The 22,732-nt window shown below is 39.8% G+C and overlaps 1 protein-coding gene across 5 annotated transcripts in view; it reads left to right on the top strand.

Annotated features, from left to right (window-relative positions):
- Positions 1 to 22,732, top strand: part of LOC117549503 (poly(rC)-binding protein 3-like) — a 123,315-nt gene that overhangs the window by 94,315 nt on the left and 6,268 nt on the right. For 3 of the 5 annotated variants that reach the window (XM_034221489.1, XM_034221487.1, XM_034221486.1), the window contains 9 exons: positions 6,943 to 7,113; positions 11,590 to 11,613; positions 11,719 to 11,751; positions 11,965 to 12,081; positions 12,922 to 13,053; positions 14,171 to 14,299; positions 15,913 to 15,987; positions 21,066 to 21,107; positions 22,417 to 22,495. In XM_034221489.1, the coding sequence (XP_034077380.1) occupies positions 6,943 to 7,113; positions 11,590 to 11,613; positions 11,719 to 11,751; positions 11,965 to 12,081; positions 12,922 to 13,053; positions 14,171 to 14,299; positions 15,913 to 15,987; positions 21,066 to 21,107; positions 22,417 to 22,495 (802 nt within the window). The remainder of the gene's footprint in view (positions 1 to 6,942; positions 7,114 to 11,589; positions 11,614 to 11,718; positions 11,752 to 11,964; positions 12,082 to 12,921; positions 13,054 to 14,170; positions 14,300 to 15,912; positions 15,988 to 21,065; positions 21,108 to 22,416; positions 22,496 to 22,732) is intronic. The other 2 variants (XM_034221490.1, XM_034221488.1) reach the window with 1 other exon arrangement.

The raw sequence follows: 22,732 nt of genomic DNA, 5'->3' as shown, positions 1-22,732 counted from the left end.
ATGATAGGACTACCTGCTTATTAAAAGACACCTAAACAATAAGTGTCGCTATGCAACTGTGTGAGGCCACAAAGTATAGCGCAGCATTATGCATTTGTTTACATGCCCACCGGAACCCCGAGGCATTACCAACAGATCAACGCACAATCAACCCATACAGGACATCTCTTTCTCCACATTAAGTGTTAGACATTAGAATTGACTATTCATGTCTGTCACATACTCTTCTTGTCTGTCACATAAGTGGCGCAACTGAAGCGGTATTGCACTAAAGGGATATTATTTTGACCGGACATTTTGACCGAAGAGATTTAGATTTGCCGGCTAACGGGAACTCTGACGTCGCCATTTTGTGTGCTTCGCGGATGCGCTCGGCTCCTCTCGACTACTGCTCGGGTCTGCTCGGTCAGCTTCCGGATGAGGAGGCATTCGTTCGACCAACTTACAGTAGATAACATTACAAACATTTTTAACAGGGGCCATAATAGTGTAAATAATGTTTGTTTTGGCAGTTATAACTGAATGTAATGTTTTCTACTTGTTTCCATCTGGGAAGGCATTTGCCTTCATCAGATGGAAAGTGTCTTGACCAACAACTTAAGTATTTCATATAGCTATGCAGGGCATGCAAGCGAGCAAACACAAACAAGAACAAACAAACAAGTGAAATGAAGAATAAACTTGAAATTGTATAATATAATATTGTGGTGGTTCATCTTATAATTCAGTCTAGAGAATGCACCAGACAGCATCTATGACCTGTACAAATCTAAAGGTTCTAGGGGGAGGCCCCCCAAAACCCTTCGTGCGTCATTATGTCCGCGCACATTTTTCAGGGCAATCTCCATTGGGCTCAGGGCCATCTGTAAATTAGCTTTGACGGCCCACAGGGCCATCTCCCAAAATCCTTAATGTCATGCACTGCGTTGGGTCGCTTAAAAATAAATATCGCAATTCGAATCGCAATCGCAATATTTGTCAGAAAAATCGCAATTAGATTTTTTCCCAAAATCGTGCAGCCCTATTTCCATCTTAAGCTTTGTTAGTTAGTTAGTTTCGTAACGGACGTAATGTAACAGTTGTAACGGTTGTAGCTTTTCTCAGACGCGGAGGGATACTGACTTGTTGTGAAAAGTAACTACAATTCTACCGTAATATACGCTCATTATATCACGGCTAAGAACCAATCAGATTGCTTGATTTGACTTGTCCGTTTTATAATGTGTGATTAATGCTGTGTCCTTGTGCTGATTATTATTATTATTTTATTTTATTTGACTATTTCTATTACCTCTGTAAAGGGTATGTGAGCAACTGAAAGCACTTGATAAATAGCATGTTTTATTATTAATATTCTCTACATTTTCAGACACCGTTATGTTCATTTACCACTAAAGGATCCTACAATAAAATTAGAAAATAGTATGTTTTTTAAGTCTTTAATTTACGCATGAGTAGACATAAATACTTGAATGTATGTATTAAAAATGTATGCAGCTGATTAAGGTAGACAACATTGTACCATGATGGTACGGATTTGTTCATGTTTTTTTGGATGATTAGCCAAAGCTTTATGTTTCTGCTGTTCTGCTTTCATTGCATGGCAAATACTAGTTCTCTAAAAGCACTGGTTGTCCTTGGAAACACCATGAATGGACAAAAGGAATGATACATTGATTTGTGATGAAACATTCCTAGGTTAAAGTTTCAGTATTCACATATAAGGCTAACCAATTTGGAAAAGAGATAGAGCAGGGCTCGACATTAAGGACTGCCCGATGGCCCGGGGCCATCTAGTATTTAGCTCGGGCAATGAAGCCTCACCTGCTGGTTGCCCGATCGGGCAATCTATTATGCCAGTATCATGCAGCTCGCGGATCCAGTAATGAGTGACCCGACAGTAAAACTAAACATATCTATAACTAGTTACGGTAGTTTGAGAGGTCATTAAAATAGCTACGTGTGATATTCTAACCTGAAGTGTGTGTTTTGTCCGCTCACCGCTGCAGGTGATTATGCAGAGCTCCGTGTCGACTCGTCAGCCTGCTCAGCTGATCTCTCTCTCCCGTCAGATTAGACTTTACTCACGTTTATGTCCATATCGATCAGATCCAGCTAGTTCTAGATAATGATATGACTACCTGCTTATTAAAAGACACCTAAACAATAAGCGTCGCTATGCAACTGTGTGAGGCCACAAAGTATAGCGCAGCATTATGCATTTGTTTACATGCCCACCGGAACCTCGAGGCATTACCAACAGATCAACGCACAATCAACCCATACAGGACATCTCTTTCTCCACATTAAGTGTTAGACATTATAATTGACTATTCTTGTCTGTCACATAAGCTTCTTGTCTGTCACATAAGTGGCGCAACTGTAGCGGTATTGCGCTAAAGGGAAATTATTTTGACCGGACGCTTTGACCGAAGACATTTAGATTTGCCGGCTAACGGGAACTCTGACGTCGCCATTTTGTGTGCTTGGCGGATGCGCTCGGCTCCTCTCGACTGCTGCTCGGGTCTGCTCGGTCAGCTTCCGGATGAGGAGGCATTCGTTCGACCAACTTACAGTAGACAACATTACAAACATTTTTAACAGGGGCCATAATAGTGTAAATAATGTTTGTTTTGGCAGTTATAACTGTATGTAATGTTTTCTACTCTTTTACATCTGGGAAGGCATTTGCCTTCATCAGATGGAAAGTGTCTTGACCAACAACTTAAATATTTCTTATAGCTATGCAGGGCATGCAAGGAGCAAACACAAACAAGAACAAACAAACAAGTGAAATGAAGAAATTGAACAATATAATATTGTGGTGGTTCATCTTATAATTCAGTCTAGAGAATGCACCAGACAGCATTTAAGACCTGCAACAATCTAAATGTTCTAGGGGGAGGCCCCCCAAACCCTTCGTACGTCATTTCGTCCGCGTGCATTTTTCAGGGCAATCTCTATTGGGCTCAGGGCCATCTGTAAATTAGCTTAGATGGCCCACAGAGCCATCTCCCAAAATCCTTAATGTCATGCACTGTAGAGCAATATAAAATTAAACAAATAAACTGAGCTACTAATTGTTGTAAAATGTTTCGTGGCATTTTCTGACAACAAATCTAATCATGACATCAATGAGCATTTCTAAAACAGCAATAACATGACCCTCTACTTCTACCTCCAACACTCCACAAGGGGATTTAAGTGTTGTGTAAATAATCACTGTTAACATCTGCAAGGTAAAAAGTAAAGCAACAGGACATAGATTATTTAATCATGTCATGATCATTTCTGCCTTGATGTTATTTATTTTTTCTATAGTTTCACTCAAAACTGTTATGTTTCATAAGGACTATTTACAGTAGGACATTTATTAAATTACCAGAACAATATCATACCATGAACATTTTTGGTTGTCTTTGTTTAAAACGATACGCTGACTGATTTACGTATGGGTTATTGATTTTGTCAAAATGTGCAATGCTGTATCAGTATTTCTTGGCAATGTGCAGGGACATCCCTCTTCTTCACTTTAAGGTTGCCAGGCAACCAGCAGATAATTCAAGATGTCACCTCTTGCTGCTTTCACAAAATGTCGAACTATTGCTTTATGCTTTAAGTGCTATCTACCATGATCACATCAGAGAGGAACACCTGTTGTCCTCGTGGTATGTATTCCAACATACTGCACTAACTCAAACCTTAGATGGTGGTTTAAGGTATCTCCAAAATATTCAGACTCTGCCCTTGAACACATATTTCAAACAGCAAGGGAACATGGACACATGCCATTAGAATGATTTGGTGCGTCACAACTGGCAGCAGCAAGAATAAAATCATTATCATAAGACTCAATAAACAAGAATCAACACACCGGATATGAGGCCAGGCGCCCCTGGAGCACACTCACAAGGTGAAGCCACGAACAAATCATCCCAACATGGCCAACATTATTAATAGTTATCTGACACACAAGCTTGTTAGCCCCTTTGGCTGCTTCACAATCACAATCACACTGTGGTCATTAGAGCTAGGTGAAAAACACACTACGCTAACGCTACATGCACATTTGGGCAGTTGTGTCACTAACTATCAATTACCGGTGACCAAATTACTTCGAATAAAACGTGAATTAAGGGCAAGTATGGTACACTGTACTTTCTGCCATGCCATTGTTTTACATAAGGTAAAAATAGTGCATTTGTCTGCTGGAAATGAAACAGGTTATTCCATAATACATGCTACATGAAGTTTCCATGCAAATACTGCTGACAAGAAGATGAACAAACTCACCAAACTGATTTCAACTCACGAATTCCTTGTTGAACCAAATAAACCTTGGCCATGACTTCGGCTGATTAGATTTCCAAAACTCTTTCAAATGTGTAACAAAACCTTCAAGCACAAATCCAGGCATCACACAAGTGCTTTGGTACAGAGCAACCATACATCTTAATGATGTGGTCAATATGCTGACAGATTCAAATAACATTGTTCCCACTTTGCTGATACTGTTAAAAGTAGATAGCACTACATCTTATTTCCTAAATGCTATATAATGTAAGCTATAATTCAGCAATGGGAAGGATTCCCAGTGGGGCTAATGTCAACAGGTGCAATGAGTATTTAGCTGTATAAAAGTCAACGTTGGTTGTTTGCAGCCATTGTAGTTCAGTTCCACAACAGAACAATGTGAAGGAGTTGAACTGAAATTAACTAATATAATATTAAAAACAGCGTTTTTAGGTTTGTTTTTTGTTCGTTAACACGACATTTAAAACAATTCTACCTCCGCATCAAGGCTGTGCAATAATCACATACAGTAAGTCATTCTAATATCACTCTACTGATGCAAACAAACTAGCCTCGACAGGGCAGAAGCATTCCTTCCTCACTATCTATTTCAATACAAACAAAGAAACAAACCACTACCCAAACTTCCGAATAGACTACACACAATAACAAACCACCAACAGTGCAAAAGGTGAACAATAACGACTTCGGCATCCAAACAAACACAGGGTTAATTTACTCACCATTTTTGAGATATTGGTCATTCTCCGGTTCTTCATGGAAGACAACTGGTTGATATTCATGTCCATATCAGATACTTCTTCACAGAGGAGGTGTTGCTGCGTAGTTTTTGTTGTCCACTTTCACCAAAAGTCCACCTTCCGTGACTGCTACCTAGCGCACGGTGTTAGCATAACTTAGTTAATTAAGCTAACGGATGATGTCACTTGATAGCTCACTTTCTTGTTGTTGAGTTAACAGCCTGTTGTGTTGTCTAAGTGCATGGACTCATATTTGTCGAACGTTTCATGAGCCCACATTCAGTACATTCAATATTCTTAGAGAGATAATATTGGCTATAGTATACATGTCCGGATAATTGATTAATAAAGGAGCCAGCGTTCTTCTTCTTCTTCGTTTGTTTTAATGGCGGACTGCAAACCAAAGTGTTGTGGCATGTCACCACTCATCGTACCGTAGTGTGTAATGTTACGACTGCGAGAAGAACATTTTCTCATTTATCACTACATTTAAATAAAATAATAAATAAATAAAACAAGAGAAAATATTATTTTATTTTTTTCAGAAAACGGTTTCCTAAAGCCCAAGGTGGCATCCTCAAATGCCATACTTTGTTCACAACAGGGGTAAAGAAACCAGATCATATTCGAACTAAAGAGGCTGGAATCAGATCATCTTTGATTTTCTCAAAGAAAATTACATATACTAATTTATCAGGCAAAATAGTTGGCAATTAATTTAGGCCAAATATTTGAGAATGAATTGATTAATAAAAGCAGCACTATTATTTATATTGGTCTATGTTCTTAATGTCTATATTTTGGGATACTGAAGTGATGAGTTTTTCTTTTTGAATGAGCACAAAAATAGCCTATAGGTTGTGTCTGGCTGAAATTATAACTGTATTTTGGACTTCAATTTGTAGCCAACAACCATAAAACCAACATAAATGTGCCCAACTTCAGTCCACAGAGTACATTTGATTGGCTAGCATTCCCTTGTGGCTGTTTGATTTCTGTAGAAAATGAAATGACAACTTCTGCAGGTAATTAAAACAGCAGAACATCAACAGGGGGGATTAGGAAAATGAATATTGGTCATGCTGGCTGGGTGTAAGGACAATGGCAACATGGTTAGAGAACAACATCTGTGATCAAAGGCTGGTTCAAGCCATTGGGAGAATCAAATTGAATGTAATCATGCATCTTTCATATATCTTTCCTAAAGATGCCATTGCAGTAACTCAAGGGAACATACCTAGTATAGATGTCCTGATTTAATATACATAATGTAACCTTAGCAAGATAATACAATAAAACAAACAGAACATTCCTTAGTCTACCCAAAAATAAACGTTCCTTATTTTTTGCTGAGCCATCAATGCATGACTGTCCCCTTTGCCTTTGCCTTACTAGCAAAGGCAAAGGCAAAGGGGAGCAAAATTGATTTGAATACATGTAATGAGGGCACTGTAGGAAAGATGTAATGTCTGACTTATAGGAAGGAACCTTCAAACACAATACATCTAATGATGTCTGCAAGTCATAGGATTATTGTCAGGAGTTTTTTCAAAGCATTTATTGATAAGCTGGTGTTCAATGATCAATGTCGATTTGAAACCAATTTGGACCTTTACTTGTCACTCTAGATAACATCCAATCTTCTTTATGACAAAACTTGCTATAGTTAGTTTATCATTGAATTATGTACACATATCCCTCTCATTACCTCAAGATGTAATTCTTCGGGGCAATAAATACTCTGAAAGTCATATTGCGATATATGTAAATCAATAGAGCCTATCTATATATCAATCTATTCATCTTTTTATATTAATGCTCTCTCTGTTTAATTATAATTGTACAAATATAAGTGTATACAGTGTGTAACGTATATTGTGTTTGGCAGGTGACTGGCTGGCTGGTATTCCACCCTACCCATTCTCCTCTTGAGGACATCCCATTCCAGGACATTGCTTTGGCCTTACTTCCCCCCAGCATGGAGATGGAACCCAGTAAAGTCCCGTCAGAGGGCGGCCTCAATGTCACCCTCACCATCCGCCTCCTCATGCACGGAAAAGTAAGCAGACAGACTTTTTAGCTGGCTTTGGTAAAAAAAAGATACGACATGCAGGGAAACAAGTTCCTAATTTAATGGTCCTTTAAGTTATTTATGACCTTTTAAGAAACCATTTGGAGCTAATTGATGTTCTCTCTAACAAGTCCAGAGCTATTATCCTCTTTTAGGTCAGAAGCTTCAACACTTAGAGGGTCATTTCACTAATTGTATAGCTACCTTACACTAATTATGATGCCATTGGCTGTTATCAGCTTGGACATGGACCAACTGATTTTTAACAGAGAACCTGTGTTTCAAGCTGACGGCATATAAGATGTTAACCAGGCAAGGAGGCTCTGGTGAAAATATGATATTGGTTGCAACATGGGAAGAACATGGATCTAGCAGTTCTTCAAGTAGAACCACAAAGAAACTGATGACGCTTACAGAATGGAAACCAAGAGATTGAACATGTTCGCACTATTGGCAAGAATTTACATTTTTTTAAGTCAAGCAAGAAATGTGCTTGATGCTGTCTCACGAAAGCCAATCAGCATTGAATGTTCCTCCTTGAATACAGCTATGGGTTATGGGATTCAGCGAGCAGTCTGTCACCGGTTTGATGTCATGACTGCAGACACAAAGTAGTTCGACATATTGAGAGGCTTTTACGACATTCTCTACGTGGAAAGGGTTGTCTTTGGGCCATGACTGATGAAACACTGTTGGTATCCTTGTCTCTCCGGTTTGCTTTGACCAGAGTACAGACAAATGGACTGTATATAAGCAAAGATGTGTTTAGGTCCTTGTGTGACTAGGCCTTTGCTGCTGAGCCTTGCCTTTCTGGAACAGTCAGTTTGTTTAGCTGAGAGATCCACATTGACATTAAACTCCCAAAGAACCCACCAGCTGTACAACCCTTATTCTGAGAGAACAACATCAAAACATTTGATATTAACATAGTGTATATAACCCAGTCAACCCCTCTCACAGGCTCTGTGCATAGTGTGACATCCACCTGGGAATACAACATGACCTTGAGTATTACAAAAATGAAGTTGCTGAACTTTGATTTTTGCTCTGCTGATCTTCTTCTTAAGCCCTTATATAGTACGACAGATTTGATGCCTCTCTGCATTCAAACCTGTTGGTGGCTGGAAGGCAGCTGTCTTTGTCTTCTCGTGCAGCTTTGCAATAGCTTGACCTCAATACAGTATACTTTGCAAGTTATCAGTGTCATCACTCAATTTGTTCATCCTGCCAAATCTAGAGATCTAAGGGAAAAAGGGCATTAACAAATCCTTAGTTGAGGTTTTCCTCTCTTTATTTCTGTGACCCATTTATTTGAAACTCCTTTATTTTTCAACTTATTTTTTCCATTTATTTGATCTCTTTCCAGGTGCTGATAGATGGAAGCTTTATGTCCATCCAATTTCGTGTTTTGTTTAAACGCAACTCCATTTGTATCATACCTTATTTAGATGATATTGGAAGGGTTGTAAAGGCTTCTTTGGAAGAACACTTTTTATGACTTTCTCCTGAATTGAAGAACTTTTTCAACACTGGTCAGACTAATTCTTTACATATGAGATATAATCTGATACACTGTATTTTGACAGGATTTCTATGTCCCATCTCTTTTTAGCATTGCCATAATTGCCTTGTTCCCTGTAGGATAGTATAACGTTTAGATGTTTTACTTTTTTGTTTATAAGTTCAAGCAACTGAAGCATTCTGTGACTGTGTTCTGCCAATGTACTGTTTCACACGAAAGCTCATCATTTGTGAATATTTAGAGAAATTATTATAACCTATAGTACATTTAGTAGCCAGTGGTTCAAATGAATATATTACGAATCATTTTTGCATACACTTCCTGTCCATTCTCTAGTAATTAATACATTGTATTAGCATCAATCCGAATCACTCTTCATTTTGTATTCTCTGTAATTTTTTGTGAATATCTTTCCAATTTATTATCTATTTTGTTTGTTGTTCTTTTGCACTTTGTTAAAGAGACAGTGTTCCAGTTGATATTTGTGGGTTTTGTTCTAAGTTTCATTTAGTCCTTATTCCTTTCTTTGATTATAACATATACATAAAGGTGGGGTCTGTAATTTATTTCATTAACACTTTTTGTTATATTCCATGGAATGCTCTTAACATCCCGATAGCAATGAATATATTAAATGCTTTGACAATAAATCCATACAAAAATATCATCTGTGGAAGCCGTAGTACTTTGAAAAGCACGACCAATCATCTGAGCCAGCCCGGCTGAAATAACTGGATGGCCTACCTGCCTGTCAGCCTTCCATCGGGGCACAAACTTATCTCGTGCCCTCATTGGTCATGTGCACGTTCGTGTGTGTTGGAGGAGGGGCTCTGTAAGGAAGGGGCAGATTTCTTTCGGTTGTGTACTTTCAAAGTACTAGCGCACTCAAGCTGGTTTCTCCAAAATTACCTACCCCACCTTTAATTAGCATTTAAACAGATAATTAAATGTTGAACACTAAGACCGTCCTTGGCAACAGTATTCTGTGTAATCTGACATACATAGCCTCTGGGATCAGGTTGATCTGAAAACTCCACTCCAGACTTCTACTGACTCTGCTTAGCGTATTCTATCTGCCCTCAGTGTTTTCAGGTTTCACAGAGCACAGAGCAGTGGGCATCAACATTGTGTTCAGACACTTGTGAAGCGTGCTCTCCGGCTCCTCTTCTACTCTTTAAGAGCTGGTCAGATCTGTCTGTCTGTGTGTGTGTGTGTGTGTGTGTGTGTGTGTGTGTGTGTGTGTGTGTGTGTGTGTGTGTGTGTGTGTGTGTGTGTGTGTGTGTGTGTGTGTGTGTGTGTGTGTGTGTGTGTGTGTGTGTGTGTGTGTGTGTGTGTGTGTGTGTGTGTGTGTGTGTGTGTGTGTGTGTGTGTGTGTGTGTGTGTGTGAACATTCTGGTTAAGATCCATCATGCTCGGTTAGCCTCTGCTGTTTTTCTGCCTCTTCTGCAGAAAAGCTGTGGCAATTTTGCGTGAACTACGAGCTGCAAGCACTTGTTCTGGGTCTGAACAGTTTGTTAAAGGCTATGAGTGAAATAGAAAGAAGGTTTTTACTGCCTTAAAGCTAGGGTGGGTAATGTGTTTTTGAAACATTTTGTTGAAATGCACTTTGCATCATGACAAAACAAAGGCATCTTTTTTAATATATGGTGGTTGCAGGAACAGAATAAGTCCTTCCAATCATTCCATCTTCCAACCGGATGCCGGTGGTTTAATCGCTCCGTAATCGCCAATTTGGTAATTTTCTTGCTTGAGTTAAGCTTTTGGATTTTCTTTTTGCGAAGCGGCTATGGTATTTTAATTGGAAAAGATTAGGGAATATTGGGCTGGGTTTTTTCATTGGATAATGTTAAGGCCACGAGGTCATTTTAGAACCCACACATCTTCACTGAGGTGCCCTTCTTGGTAGGGGGGCGGGGGATCCCTGTCTTCATACAACTAAACAACATACTTAATTACCTTTCAAGGGAAAATATATTTCTCCCAGATTATCTCTTAGCTTTAAGCATATTGTGAATTGAAAGAAAACAAAACACACTACTCTATTCAAAACTAACTACATGTATGTGTTAGGTGTGGTAAAAGATCCCTTGGCTTTAAGTATGTTTGTCATGTCCATTAGGTTACAGATCTACATTTTTAAAAGTAACGGTGACTTCTGATTTCACAAGGGACAATCATCCTTTTCGTCCAACTCCCTGACCGTTGCATAAAAATATCGGTGATTTGTCAAAAACAAACGTAATCAGTGACATGTTTACCTTGAAGCGCAATTAACAATGTGGTTTTGTTGTGTAGGAATGTCCTTTTAAGGAGACTTGGCTTGGCTTTGAGGTGTTGGAGAGCATGATCGGGTGCCCCTTGGGCTAGAAGTGCTTTGCTAAGACACAACCATTCCTCCACAGTGTTGAAGTCTGAAAAATGTGCATTAAAGTGCGTATACTGTCCTGGATACCCCTCCCTCTGAATCTAAATATTGTACGTTATAGATGTTGATACGATTGAAGGGGAATATTTTGACTCCTTAGCTTTCATGTCCTTTTTTTTGTTTTGGGTATGAATTTTTCATTACCATTTGTGGCTAGTATCAAAAGTATTACTGGAAATTCTTTGGAGCAAAGGATTAAACAAAAAGGCTTCAAGGTCACAACGGATGTTACCCTGGCAGACACTGAGGAGAGGTTAGTGAGTGTTGCTGGTGCAGTCAGCGCCGCCCCACTGCACCTTCCTCACCATGCCACACCAAGCTCATGAAGAGTGACTGCATGCATATGGAGAGTGATACCCTCCACACTGTCATGCAGCTATGATCCTCTGCATGCCCCTTTACTGGTTAAACTTCGTCAAGGGATAACAGCAGCAAGGCAGTTTTAGTACTGTACATTCATACATAAGATTCTTCAATGAAGCCTTTTTTATAAGTGTTTTTCTCTCTTTTATTGCAGGAGGTTGGAAGTATAATTGGAAAGGTATGTCATTTTTATCGTCACACACGTTTGTACTCATGGAAAAAACTTTTATTGAGAATTGTAATTGTACTTTTTAAATACGAATTCTCTTGAATGTTTCCACAGAAAGGGGAAACAGTAAAGAAGATGCGTGAAGAGGTGAGTTTAATTCTTGAAAAATCCTTGTAGCCTTTTTTCACAACAATGTGATTTACTGCTACACTTTACAGAATAAAACAATTGCTTACATGCATGTTGTTTTGTAGTGGCTTCAGTGAATACATTATTTCTGTTCTGTAGAGATTCACTCCTGAATTGAGGTCTTGCATTGACTTTTTTGACCCTATTGACAGTGCATGTTTTTTTCTCCAGAGTGGAGCCCGAATCAATATTTCCGAGGGTAACTGTCCCGAGAGGATTGTCACCATCACTGGACCAACAGACACCATCTTCAAGGCTTTTGCTATGATAGCCTACAAATTTGAGGAGGTATGATAAGATGCACAACTCACTGTGCTCATGAGCTGATATTCAATTTGGATTTGAAGGCCTTTTTTGCCATCTACATGTTCAAACAGTGTATCTGTCGGCCTGAGTTTATTAGTGTCATTTTAGGTAAGTGTTGAGTCCAATCTCATTTCAAAACAATCTATCGTGGTGTTTCGGCTATTGTAACTAAATTTATCACAACTGACACACAGGTCTGTCTGTATGTTAATGGGATAGTTGGTATGATGCTTTATTGTGCACCAATTATTGTAGCTATTAAAGAGTGAACACAGACTTTACTGACACATATATATGTCGTGTTTACATAGATAGCGGTCATTACGTTTAAGAAATGTCCAGTGTTCTTGGTACTCATAGTTCGGGAGGCACTTATGCACTCATAACAGCAAATGTAGTTATAGAAGTACGCAAATTGTGACTCAGCAATAGAGTAAATATGTACACGCTCCTGCAGTGGTTGTTTGAATTTCAAAGCTTTAATACTGCAGGTGAATTTAAATGGCATCCTTTCGGCGACCTTCTCTGATCCTGTCTCTGATGTCACTTATCTAATTGATATACTTAAGCAGTGTGACTGGAACTTGAAATGATTTGTCCTCAATGACCTGCGTATAATCTGGCCGCTTGTTATTTACTGACAGAGCCAAAGAGCACTGCTTATCCGTCAACATATGAAAGGACGTTTGACATATATGTTTTTCGGAGCTAGTCCTGGACTTTTACGTTTGTTAAACTAATTTATGATGAGTCATTACATTAATTAGTTTGGGTCACATTGAAAATATTACCACTGCAAAATGAAATGTTCTTGTTCTTTAGGACATCATCAATTCCATGAGCAACAGCCAAGCAACCAGCAAGCCCCCTGTCACCTTGAGGCTCGTCGTGCCAGCCAGCCAGTGTGGCTCTCTCATAGGTAAAGGAGGCTCCAAAATCAAAGAAATGAGAGAGGTATGATATCAAACTTTTTTAAATTATTCATTACCATAAGTCAGGCCTTTTATAAGAATACACTTTTATCATTCTGTGTTACTTTGTGAGTAGTTATAGTACAACAGATATGTAAACATTGCCAACAGGTTGTTCCCATTTAACTCCTAATTGCAGCACATTTAAAATGTCACATATTGTTCATTCATCAGAACCTACTCCACAACAAACCCTGTATGATAAGTAAATGCGGTCTACAGACACTGGGGAGCAAAGTCAGATGATTACCTCGGATGTGGGAGATATGGAGGGTTCAAGGGGCAAAGAACAGGCTGGGAATAGATACATACAACACACACATCTATAAACAAGACTAGCTCTGTTCACATCTGGCAGTAACATGCATCTTGGGGGATCTGAACACAAATGGACGGCTCTTAAAAGTTTAATTCCCACCTGGTACCATATACAAATGCATTTCCATATGTGTCTCTAGTGACCACTGGTGATTGGCTCTCACTTCTCTGCTCTATATGCACATTTACATATGCATAATTTCTGTTTGAAAAGACCAAATGCATTGGACTCTTCCTGTGCCTAGTGTCTCCAGTGACGCCTAGTTATTGGCTCTGACTTCTCTGCTTGATATGCCAATAAACACATGCATTATCTCTGTTTGCCAAGCCAAATGCATTGCACTTCCTGTGCCAGGTCTGCTGGAAATTGAAAAAAAGAAGAATAACTCAGTACCAAATCGCCCAAGACGTTACACTGAAAATATACGTATATGGGCTTTTACAAACATTTCGGACATGGACAAAGCTACATTTTATAATGTAGTATTCTGATATCCTTATCAGGAACACATTATGATAGATTAGCGTTGACACCACAATAGATATGCAGTCAAAGTTACCACAGACTACATCTGCAAGTAATTTTACTGATAGGATCACAATTTGTCTAAACGGTTTTTAGCACTTGTACCAAAACATTTACTGCCCCCAGTCTAATAAACCTTCCTCCAATGCCAGTTTGTTGTGGAAACGTGCTTTCTTCACTTCCTGTGCAGCATTGATTCACTGCACGAACAGACTCCTGTTAACATTGTACCTCAAAGTCCCTTGCTCTACTCCAGTCCACAGGGGCCCAGGTCCAGGTAGCAGGGGACATGCTGCCCAACTCCACAGAACGTGCAGTGACAATCTCCGGAACCCCAGAAGCCATCATCCAGTGTGTCAAACAAATATGTGTGGTCATGCTCGAGGTATGTTGAGCAAAACAACTTTCTTCAAATTGTAGTTAAGAAATTATATATTTCTGCAGATCTTATACAAACCGGTATTGTGAACAGTTCAAGCTACAAGCACTACAGTATGTTGCAGCTCTGCCAAGACACTATAAGTTGTTATATTCACTTCTTGTTGTTAATGCATTTTCTCAGGGTTCGTGGTTTTAACATTGCTTCACAGATTCAAGTTAGGCTATGGCAGAGACACCTGGTTATTGAGGTCCATAAATGTCAATTTGACAAGCAATCATTTTTTTTAATTGAGGCTCAGGAGGCCAATTTGTCTCTTGCTATATATTTTTTATATTACTGCAGACCTGATTTGACCTAGACAGAGAAACTAAAGAATTCATTTGTGGTGTAACTACTTTAAGAAAACTAATACAAATAATCTCATTACAGTGGAGTTGAAGCAATTTGTATTACCACTTGACCACGTCTTTTGTATAATGAGAACTGTCAGGAAAAGCCTATTTCTGCAACATTAGGAAGACACTTGCTGTTTATGATATTGGATTTGGAGCTCATACCCATGTGGGTAGTCCTCCTCCTACAGCAGCAGCTACAGAGGAAACCTGATTTAGCCTTCTCTCCACTGTCTTGAACAGCCTTGTTGCTGAAGCACAGCAAAAATCGATATGTCTGTCGAAATTGTAAATTCAGAGCTGGAAGCCCCCAACCTTCTCACTGAAATCCCCTCCCTGCTGCCGTAGAAATATAAGCCAGCAAAAAAGTAAGATAGAAAAGAGTTGCGGAGATTCAAGCTCTAGTCCGGATTTACCTGCCGGGTCTATGTATTTTCCTATCTTTATGAATACATCTGCACTCAACAACTCCTTTATTTTTCATGAACAATATATTTAAAAGCTGCCAAAAAATAAGAAAAGAAAATCACAGTAAGCGCACAAAGACATTATTGTCTGATTTATTGAAAGTGATTACCTACAATATTTCTACATTATTTTCAGATATTTCTGCAATTTTCTTGATTTTCCCAATTATGCCCTGTTCTTTTTCCTTTTAATCTCATCATTACTCGAAGCATTGCCAATATTGTCTGTCTTACATTCATGACAATAAAGCATATTGGATGGGATCGAATCTTCCCTGATGATTATTGAATAATCATGGCTTTCAAAATCTATGCCCTACATGCATTAAATAACACACAGTAAATAGCTGGCTAGGAAAACATATGAGTATTTTAAAGAAATAGTTCAAGATATTAGGTTTCATACTAAAAGTTAGTTCAGGAGATCAATACCATCTGTTCATTGAATCTGAAGCTACAGTCTTAGCTTAGCATACATACAGGAAATGGGGAAACAGCTAGCTTGGCTCTGGTGAAAAGGTCACATAATCTGCATCTCATCACCACTAAAGGTCACTTACTCTGTTGCTTTTACAATTTAGTTTAAGAACGGATTAAACAAAGAAGACATGACATGTTACTCTGTGAGGTAGTTATTTTGCTAAGCTAAGCTAAAATATTTAGCGTGGCCTACTTTTAGAGTTTCTGCTATCTTCCAATTTAACTTGTTCCTAATAAAGTAAGAACATGCTGACTGCCTCTCCTCTCTTTCTCTCAGTCTCCACCAAAAGGTGCCACCATCCCTTATCGCCCAAAGCCTGCCTCCACCCCGGTCATTTTTTCTGGTGGCCAGGTAAGCTGAGCTAGTTTGTTAATTTCTGCCTACAGCTAACCTGAGACTTACTGCAGTATCAGCTGCTGCCTGCTGTTCCTTCAAGCCTTTTCACTTTTTGTGTCTGTGCCAACACAACCCTTTAACAAATCATGCTGTCCCTGTCCCAAAGCTTACATCATTGGTTGTTTGTTTGCTAATGCTAAAATAGCCTGTGTTTACATTTTCCTGACAAGTGTGTTCTGAGTCCGACCCTTGTCAATTAACTACAGGGGTCCCTCAGGGCTCTGTTCTTGGTCCCCTCCTCTTCTCCCTGTACACAAACTCGCTCGGATCAGTCATTAGCCCGCATGGTTTTTCATACCACTGCTACGCTGACGACACCCAATTAATTATGTCCTTTCCCCGCTCAGAGACCCAGGTCGTCGCACGCATCTCTGCTTGTCTAGCTGACATCTCTCAGTGGATGTCTGCTCATCACCTCAAGCTCAACCTTGACAAGACTGAGCTGCTCTTCCTTCCGGGAAAAGATTGTCCCACTCTTGACCTAACAATCAACATCGGCACCTCAGTTGTTTCCCCGACTCAACTGCAAGGAATCTGGGTGTGACCCTAGATAACAAACTGTCCTTCACTGCAAACATCGCTGCTACAACCCGTTGCTGCAGATACACGCTTTACAACATCAGGAAGATACGTCCCCAGCTGACACAGAAAGCGACTCAGGTTCTGGTCCAGGCTCTCGTCATCTCACGCCTAGACTACTGCAACTCCCTCCTGGCTGGTCTACCTGCATGTGCCATCCGACCTCTGCAGCGGCTCGTCTGGTCTTCAACCTTCCTAAATTCTCCCACACCACTCCGCTCCTCCGCTCCCTTCACTGGCTTCCGGTAACTGCTAGAATCCACTTCAAGACACTGGTACTTGCTTACCATGCTGCGAATGGATCTGGCCCTTCCTACATCCAGGACATGGTTAAACCGTACACCCCAGCGCGTGCACTACGCTCTGCATCAGGCAAACGACTCGCTGCACCCTCGCTGCGAGGGGGACCCAAGTTCCCATCAGCAAAAACACGTGGGTTTGCTATCCTGGCTCCAAGATGGTGGAATGAGCTCCCCATTGACATCAGGACAGCAGATAGCTTGCACATCTTCCGGCGCAAACTGAAAACTCATCTCTTTCGACTCCACTTCGAGCGATAGATTTATTAACAAAGCACTTTTATACTAATAAAGGACTGGCTTATCTAAAGCCAGTTGAGTAGCACTTGAAATGTTTGGCTCTATGAAACCTGATGTACTTATATGATTCTGTTTTCCTCAAGGTTGTGTCTTCCTGGTCGAATGTACTTATTGTAAGTCGCTTTGGATAAAAGCGTCAGCTAAATGTAATGTAATGTAATGTTCCTGCATTCGTGTGGTGCAGATATGCCTGTGCACTCTGAGTAGCAACTAGACAGACAACCCAGTCTCACGGCATTTCGTGTTATAGTCACGACATTTAATCTATTGATTCGTGTTCACCAACACCATTTTCCCCTTTTTTTCGTGTCACACAGAACGATTTTAAAAGCATGTATTTCTATTGGTAGTATGTTTCGTGCCTGCAACACGTCTTTTTGTCCGGTAGGGTCTTGGAAGACCGGAAGCTGTGTGGTTCATAAAAACATGTTCTTACTCAATATCAAGCCACGATTATTGTTTTGATTTTAAATCGTATAATTTCGGACTTTTCTTGCCGTCAATGAGGGAAAGAAATGGGGCTCAGAGCCTCAGAATACTGAAATCTGTATTTTTTTTATCCGTTTTTCCTTCTAATTTGTTATTCTTTTCTAAATAACACACTGTTATTTACTCAACAATAACACACAATTATCCTTGTTTTTATTTATTTGTGTAATTCTATAATCTCTGGCTTTTTTGGCGTCCGTCAGGAACTGAATTTCAAAATAAAAGAACCGGAAACAGATACACACCCACTGAACTGATTACCCAAGATCCTCAGCTATGGTTTAAGCTCGGTGATAGGATTGTTTAGCCGCAATGCACGTTGGGATATGGTGTTTATGTGATATGCACATCCCTTTCAAGATTTCAAGATTTTCAAAGGTTTATTGACATATCATATTAACTACGTTGAAGTTATGCAATGAATGAAAAACTTGGGTTGCAGGTTCCTCAACAGTGCACAAGACATCTATCAATATGTGTGTATACCTCCACCATTAAACTGTCATATTCTGCACATTTCTTATACTATCTACATACATAAGAGTATGAAAAAAAATACAGATTTCAGTATTCTGAGGCTCTGAGCCCCATTTATTTTCCTCACGGACGGCAAAAAAAGTCCGACATTATACGATTTAAAATTATAACAATAATCGTGGCTTGATATTGAGTAAGAACATGTTTTTATGAACCCCACAGCTTCCGGTCTTCCAACACCCGAACGGACAAAAAGACGTGCTGCAGGCACGAAACATACTACCAATAGAAATACATGCTTTTAAAATCGTTCTGTGTGACACGAAAAAAAGGGGAAATCGTATTGGTGAACAGGAATCAATAGATTAAATGTCGTGACTATAACACGAAATGCCGTGAGACTGGGTAGAAGTGGTTTGTAATCATTACGAAACATGTGACTTTGGTCAAACACATTAACACAGGAGTACACAGGCACACAGCAACACCTTTGCAATATAGAAAGCTACTTTGTGAAGCTTAAAACGTTCAGTAATGTTCAGACGGTGTGAAATGTGTTCATACAACAACAGCTGCCATTTTTTATTTAGACTTTTGATTGTTTGATTTTTTGCATATGTTATTGTGTTCACTGAAGTCATTTTGAACATAGCCTGAGGCACCTTTGCAAACTGCTTTATTTGATGATAAATAGACATAAATCCAATCTATAGACACTAGGATTTAAAAACATCTGTCTGTCACGATTGAGAGCAGAGCAGGGTGGAACCAAAGGCAGGATTTACAAATGTTCTCCAGAAAAATAACTTTAATGGCAGGTAATCGACAGAGCAAGGCAAGGCTAAACAAATGGTAAAAAGCTCTCTGACGCACAACCAACAACTAATTACAGAAACCAGAACTTAAAGAGCCTGTGACACGAGTTTCCCCCATCAGCCAAACCCATAAATTTGAGTAAATATTGTCCCCTTGAAAACCGTTACTGAACTGATTTTGGAAATGTGTACTTTGATAACCATTAATCTGCCCTTCAATGTTGACCATTTTCTGGATCTTCTCAGGAATTCTTCAAGTCCCGCCAAATTATGTGTGACGTCATTGCGGGCACAGCGCTCCAGCTGCACCGTTCAGGATACCAGCATCTGAATGCAAACGCACGATGGTGCACACAGCAGCAAACTCAGACAGCGATGACAGTTTAATTTTGAACGTGTCTGAGAGCTCATATGAGGCTGAAGGATCGGTTTATGTTGTATCTGTTAGAAGTTTAGGAATTAGGTGCGTCAATATGGGCGATCATACGGTCATGTAGCCAGTGGTGGACTGGAATTAAAAATCATCCCGGGACTCTCGACCAGCCCACTTCGGTACCGCTAGTAAATTGTCAACGGGGGGAGTGGGGGATGTGCTAGTGACTTATCCGACCGGCCCACTTCGGTACCGGCCCATCGGGATTCGTCCCGATGGCCAGTCCTCCACTGCACCCAGCCCACGTAAACTGTCAACGGGGGGAGCCTTGCTGCGGGGAAACGGTGGACCTAGTGTCCCGATCGGAGAGGGAATAATAATAATAATAATCCGTGCATTTTATCCATTAATTTCCCCAACATTGTGGTAAAAAAACCACACGTTTAATCCATGTTGGTGTACTACAACTACAAAAAGCATCGGTTTGTTTTCTCATCAGGAAATGCAGACCGGCTCAAACAAACGATTTTTAAATCATCATCCTCACGATCATTTAATGTATCATATGTTCGCCGAATTGACATGAAAGCACTAATAAATGTAGTTTCATCCACTTGAGTTTACAACTACAAAAATAATCGATTTGTTTTTATATCACATCCGACGGGAAGAAATTCAGCAGCTCCGATTTTAATCCTAATGTAATCATCATCTTCACCACGATCATTTATGTTTATGTTCGCCGAATTGACATGAAAGCACTGACAAATATGTATATACTGTAGTCAACTTCATTAAAACGTTATTAACGTGCCTAAACTCAGTAATTCACCATTTCTACGCATGACAACACACTTTGTCCGTGTTTGGCTCTCTCGCCGCACAGTGAAGCGTTCCCGCATTGACGTCACTTCCGGCTTCCCCCAAAACTTCAAAATGAGTCGAAGGAATTTCCCCGCGATGTTCGAAATGATTGATATTTAACGGAACGGTATCGCTTTTTCTTTTTTAAACTGACGGTTTGAGATGACTAGTAGCCCAATATTTCATTGCACAACAGTTGTTGGGAGGCTGTCACAGGCTCTTTAAATACGTGCAGGACTAATCACAAGGAAAAAAAACAGCTGGGCAGGCATGCGTACAAAAAGAAACAGAAGAAACTTTTGATGAAGAATCATGGAGTAGTTTATCTAGACTGCTGTCCGTGTCCGGTGTCAAGCCAAAACTCTACGTTGACGTATTTTAACATACGTACATGAGTTAACTTACATCACATACACGTACTTACCTTATCTACATAACTGAAGTTAATCAAACCACTTTATTTTCGTTTTTATTCAAAAAGCACATGTTGAAGTTTGTTTCGGATGCACTATTGCTACAGTACTAATGCACTAAATCATATCGGACAGTATCTTGTTTGCCACCCACTTGCAATTACAAGGCACCATTACTCTTGAAGACCATTTACATAATCACTTGAATATGAGAATGATGAGTTTGATTAGAGAATTAATATCCATTCAAACAAAATCACTTACTAATTTTAAGAAACACAAAACATTTGCAAATGAGACCATATAATGTTTATTTGAACTAAAAGTGGACAGATGGTGTGTATGGCGCTTAGAATGGACATTGTCTTATTGTGCTTATTGTAAATGAGATGCTAAAATGTGTTTTTTTCTGTCATTTCTTCAGGCCTACACAATTCAGGGACAGTACGCCATACCCCATCCAGATGTGAGTTCTCTGTCTCTTTCTAATACAATCAAGAATTCTACTGAAATCTAAATTATCTACATTTTCAAAATAGTAACAGACATGTTGTGTCATGGACACAATAGTTCTTTAAAAGCTATTAAGAGGCAAGTCATAAATCGCGACGTTCACGATAACTAATCTCGTTCTTTATGGGTGGACTAAAGCTCAACCGACGGAAACAACTCGTACCAGTTGTGGTTGATAACAAAACATTGACACCTTGTGATATCGATAAAGGCAAATACATTTATGGCAGTTATGATATAGACACCCCTTTTACGTTTGGTGGACCATGTAGTCTCCATTAATAATCTGCCTTCATCTGTCCTTGTCGTGAGCGCATCTCAAGATCTACCTTGTGTCAGATCCACTAATTCAAAGTTGGGCATTGATTGATGCCGCTTGAGTTGATGGTTGACGGCACAATCACTCAAGTACAGGCATGACATCCTCTCCCACCTTCATTAAAACTCCTCTTAAAAGGAGGCGAAGGCTTGAAAGCATCCGTCTTCCCCCATTGCTGATGGAAATAATCCACAGCAGGGGATGGAAATCCTGTGACCATGTCGAGGGTTGGCGGATGCTCTGACAGGCATGTAAAGCCAAAGGTTCCCAGTTCTGAGTCATAGTGCCAGATAGAAGGACACAATGGTAATCGAGGGGGCACCCAAATGCAGAAGTCAAGATAATTCAAAATACTTTATGAAAAATGGAGGAACCAGCAAGGTCAACCAAAAGAAAAAGTAGCAAACAAAAACTAGAAACAAACCGGGAGAACAATGGAGGATGCGGAATCCAGAATATTACAGACAGGAAACCAGGAACCAAACCGAAGAAACAATGACGGCAAATTGACAAAGAACACTATAGTGAAGACAGGCATAAATACACACTAATCACCAAAACAAGACACAGCTGAGGAGGGCATGCAAAACAAAATTGGAACTATGTGTAATGAATTAGACAATCAAACAGGCGGGAAAACACAGAGACAGGAAGTAAAACAAGACAAGACACAAGGACAAAATACATTTCAAAATAAAACAGCAAACCAAAACTTAGATCATAACAGTATTTGAAAAAAAGGCAAATTACGTAGCAATTTGCCAATCCATGACAGACAATCACCCTCTCTCTTTTACCTCCTTTTCCCTTACTTTTGTCCCCCACCACCCTGTGTCATTGGCTCCTTCTCCTCACCGTTTCTTCACTTTAGTTTCTGTTAATTTCTTGGTGAGACCTGTGTACCAGTAACCTCTTAGTTCTACTTTCCCTCCTAACCCTTCAGCAGTTGACCAAGCTCCACCAGTTGGCTATGCAGCAACCCCCCTTTACCCCCCTCGGACAGACCACCCCTGCTTTCCCTGGTACGTACCCACAAGGCCCTTGAGAAACATTTTTCTCTTTCCCTTCCTGCCCTTATCTCTTTTGGCACAGCATGACTTGACCCCTGTGGTTTCTCTCCTTCTTTGATTTGTTCCTTGTATATATTTTTATCTTGGCTCTGTCTGATAGTATGCCAATGGTATGCAAAAAGAACAACCTACAAAAACAGTGGGACTGACTTTCAAATAATGCATTGAGGAATGCATTATCTCTTGGCA

Source organism: Gymnodraco acuticeps, unplaced genomic scaffold, assembly GCF_902827175.1.
Source record: "Gymnodraco acuticeps unplaced genomic scaffold, fGymAcu1.1, whole genome shotgun sequence".
Classification (NCBI taxonomy): Eukaryota; Metazoa; Chordata; class Actinopteri; order Perciformes; family Bathydraconidae; genus Gymnodraco; species Gymnodraco acuticeps.
This window is presented reverse-complemented; position numbering and strand designations above follow the sequence as displayed.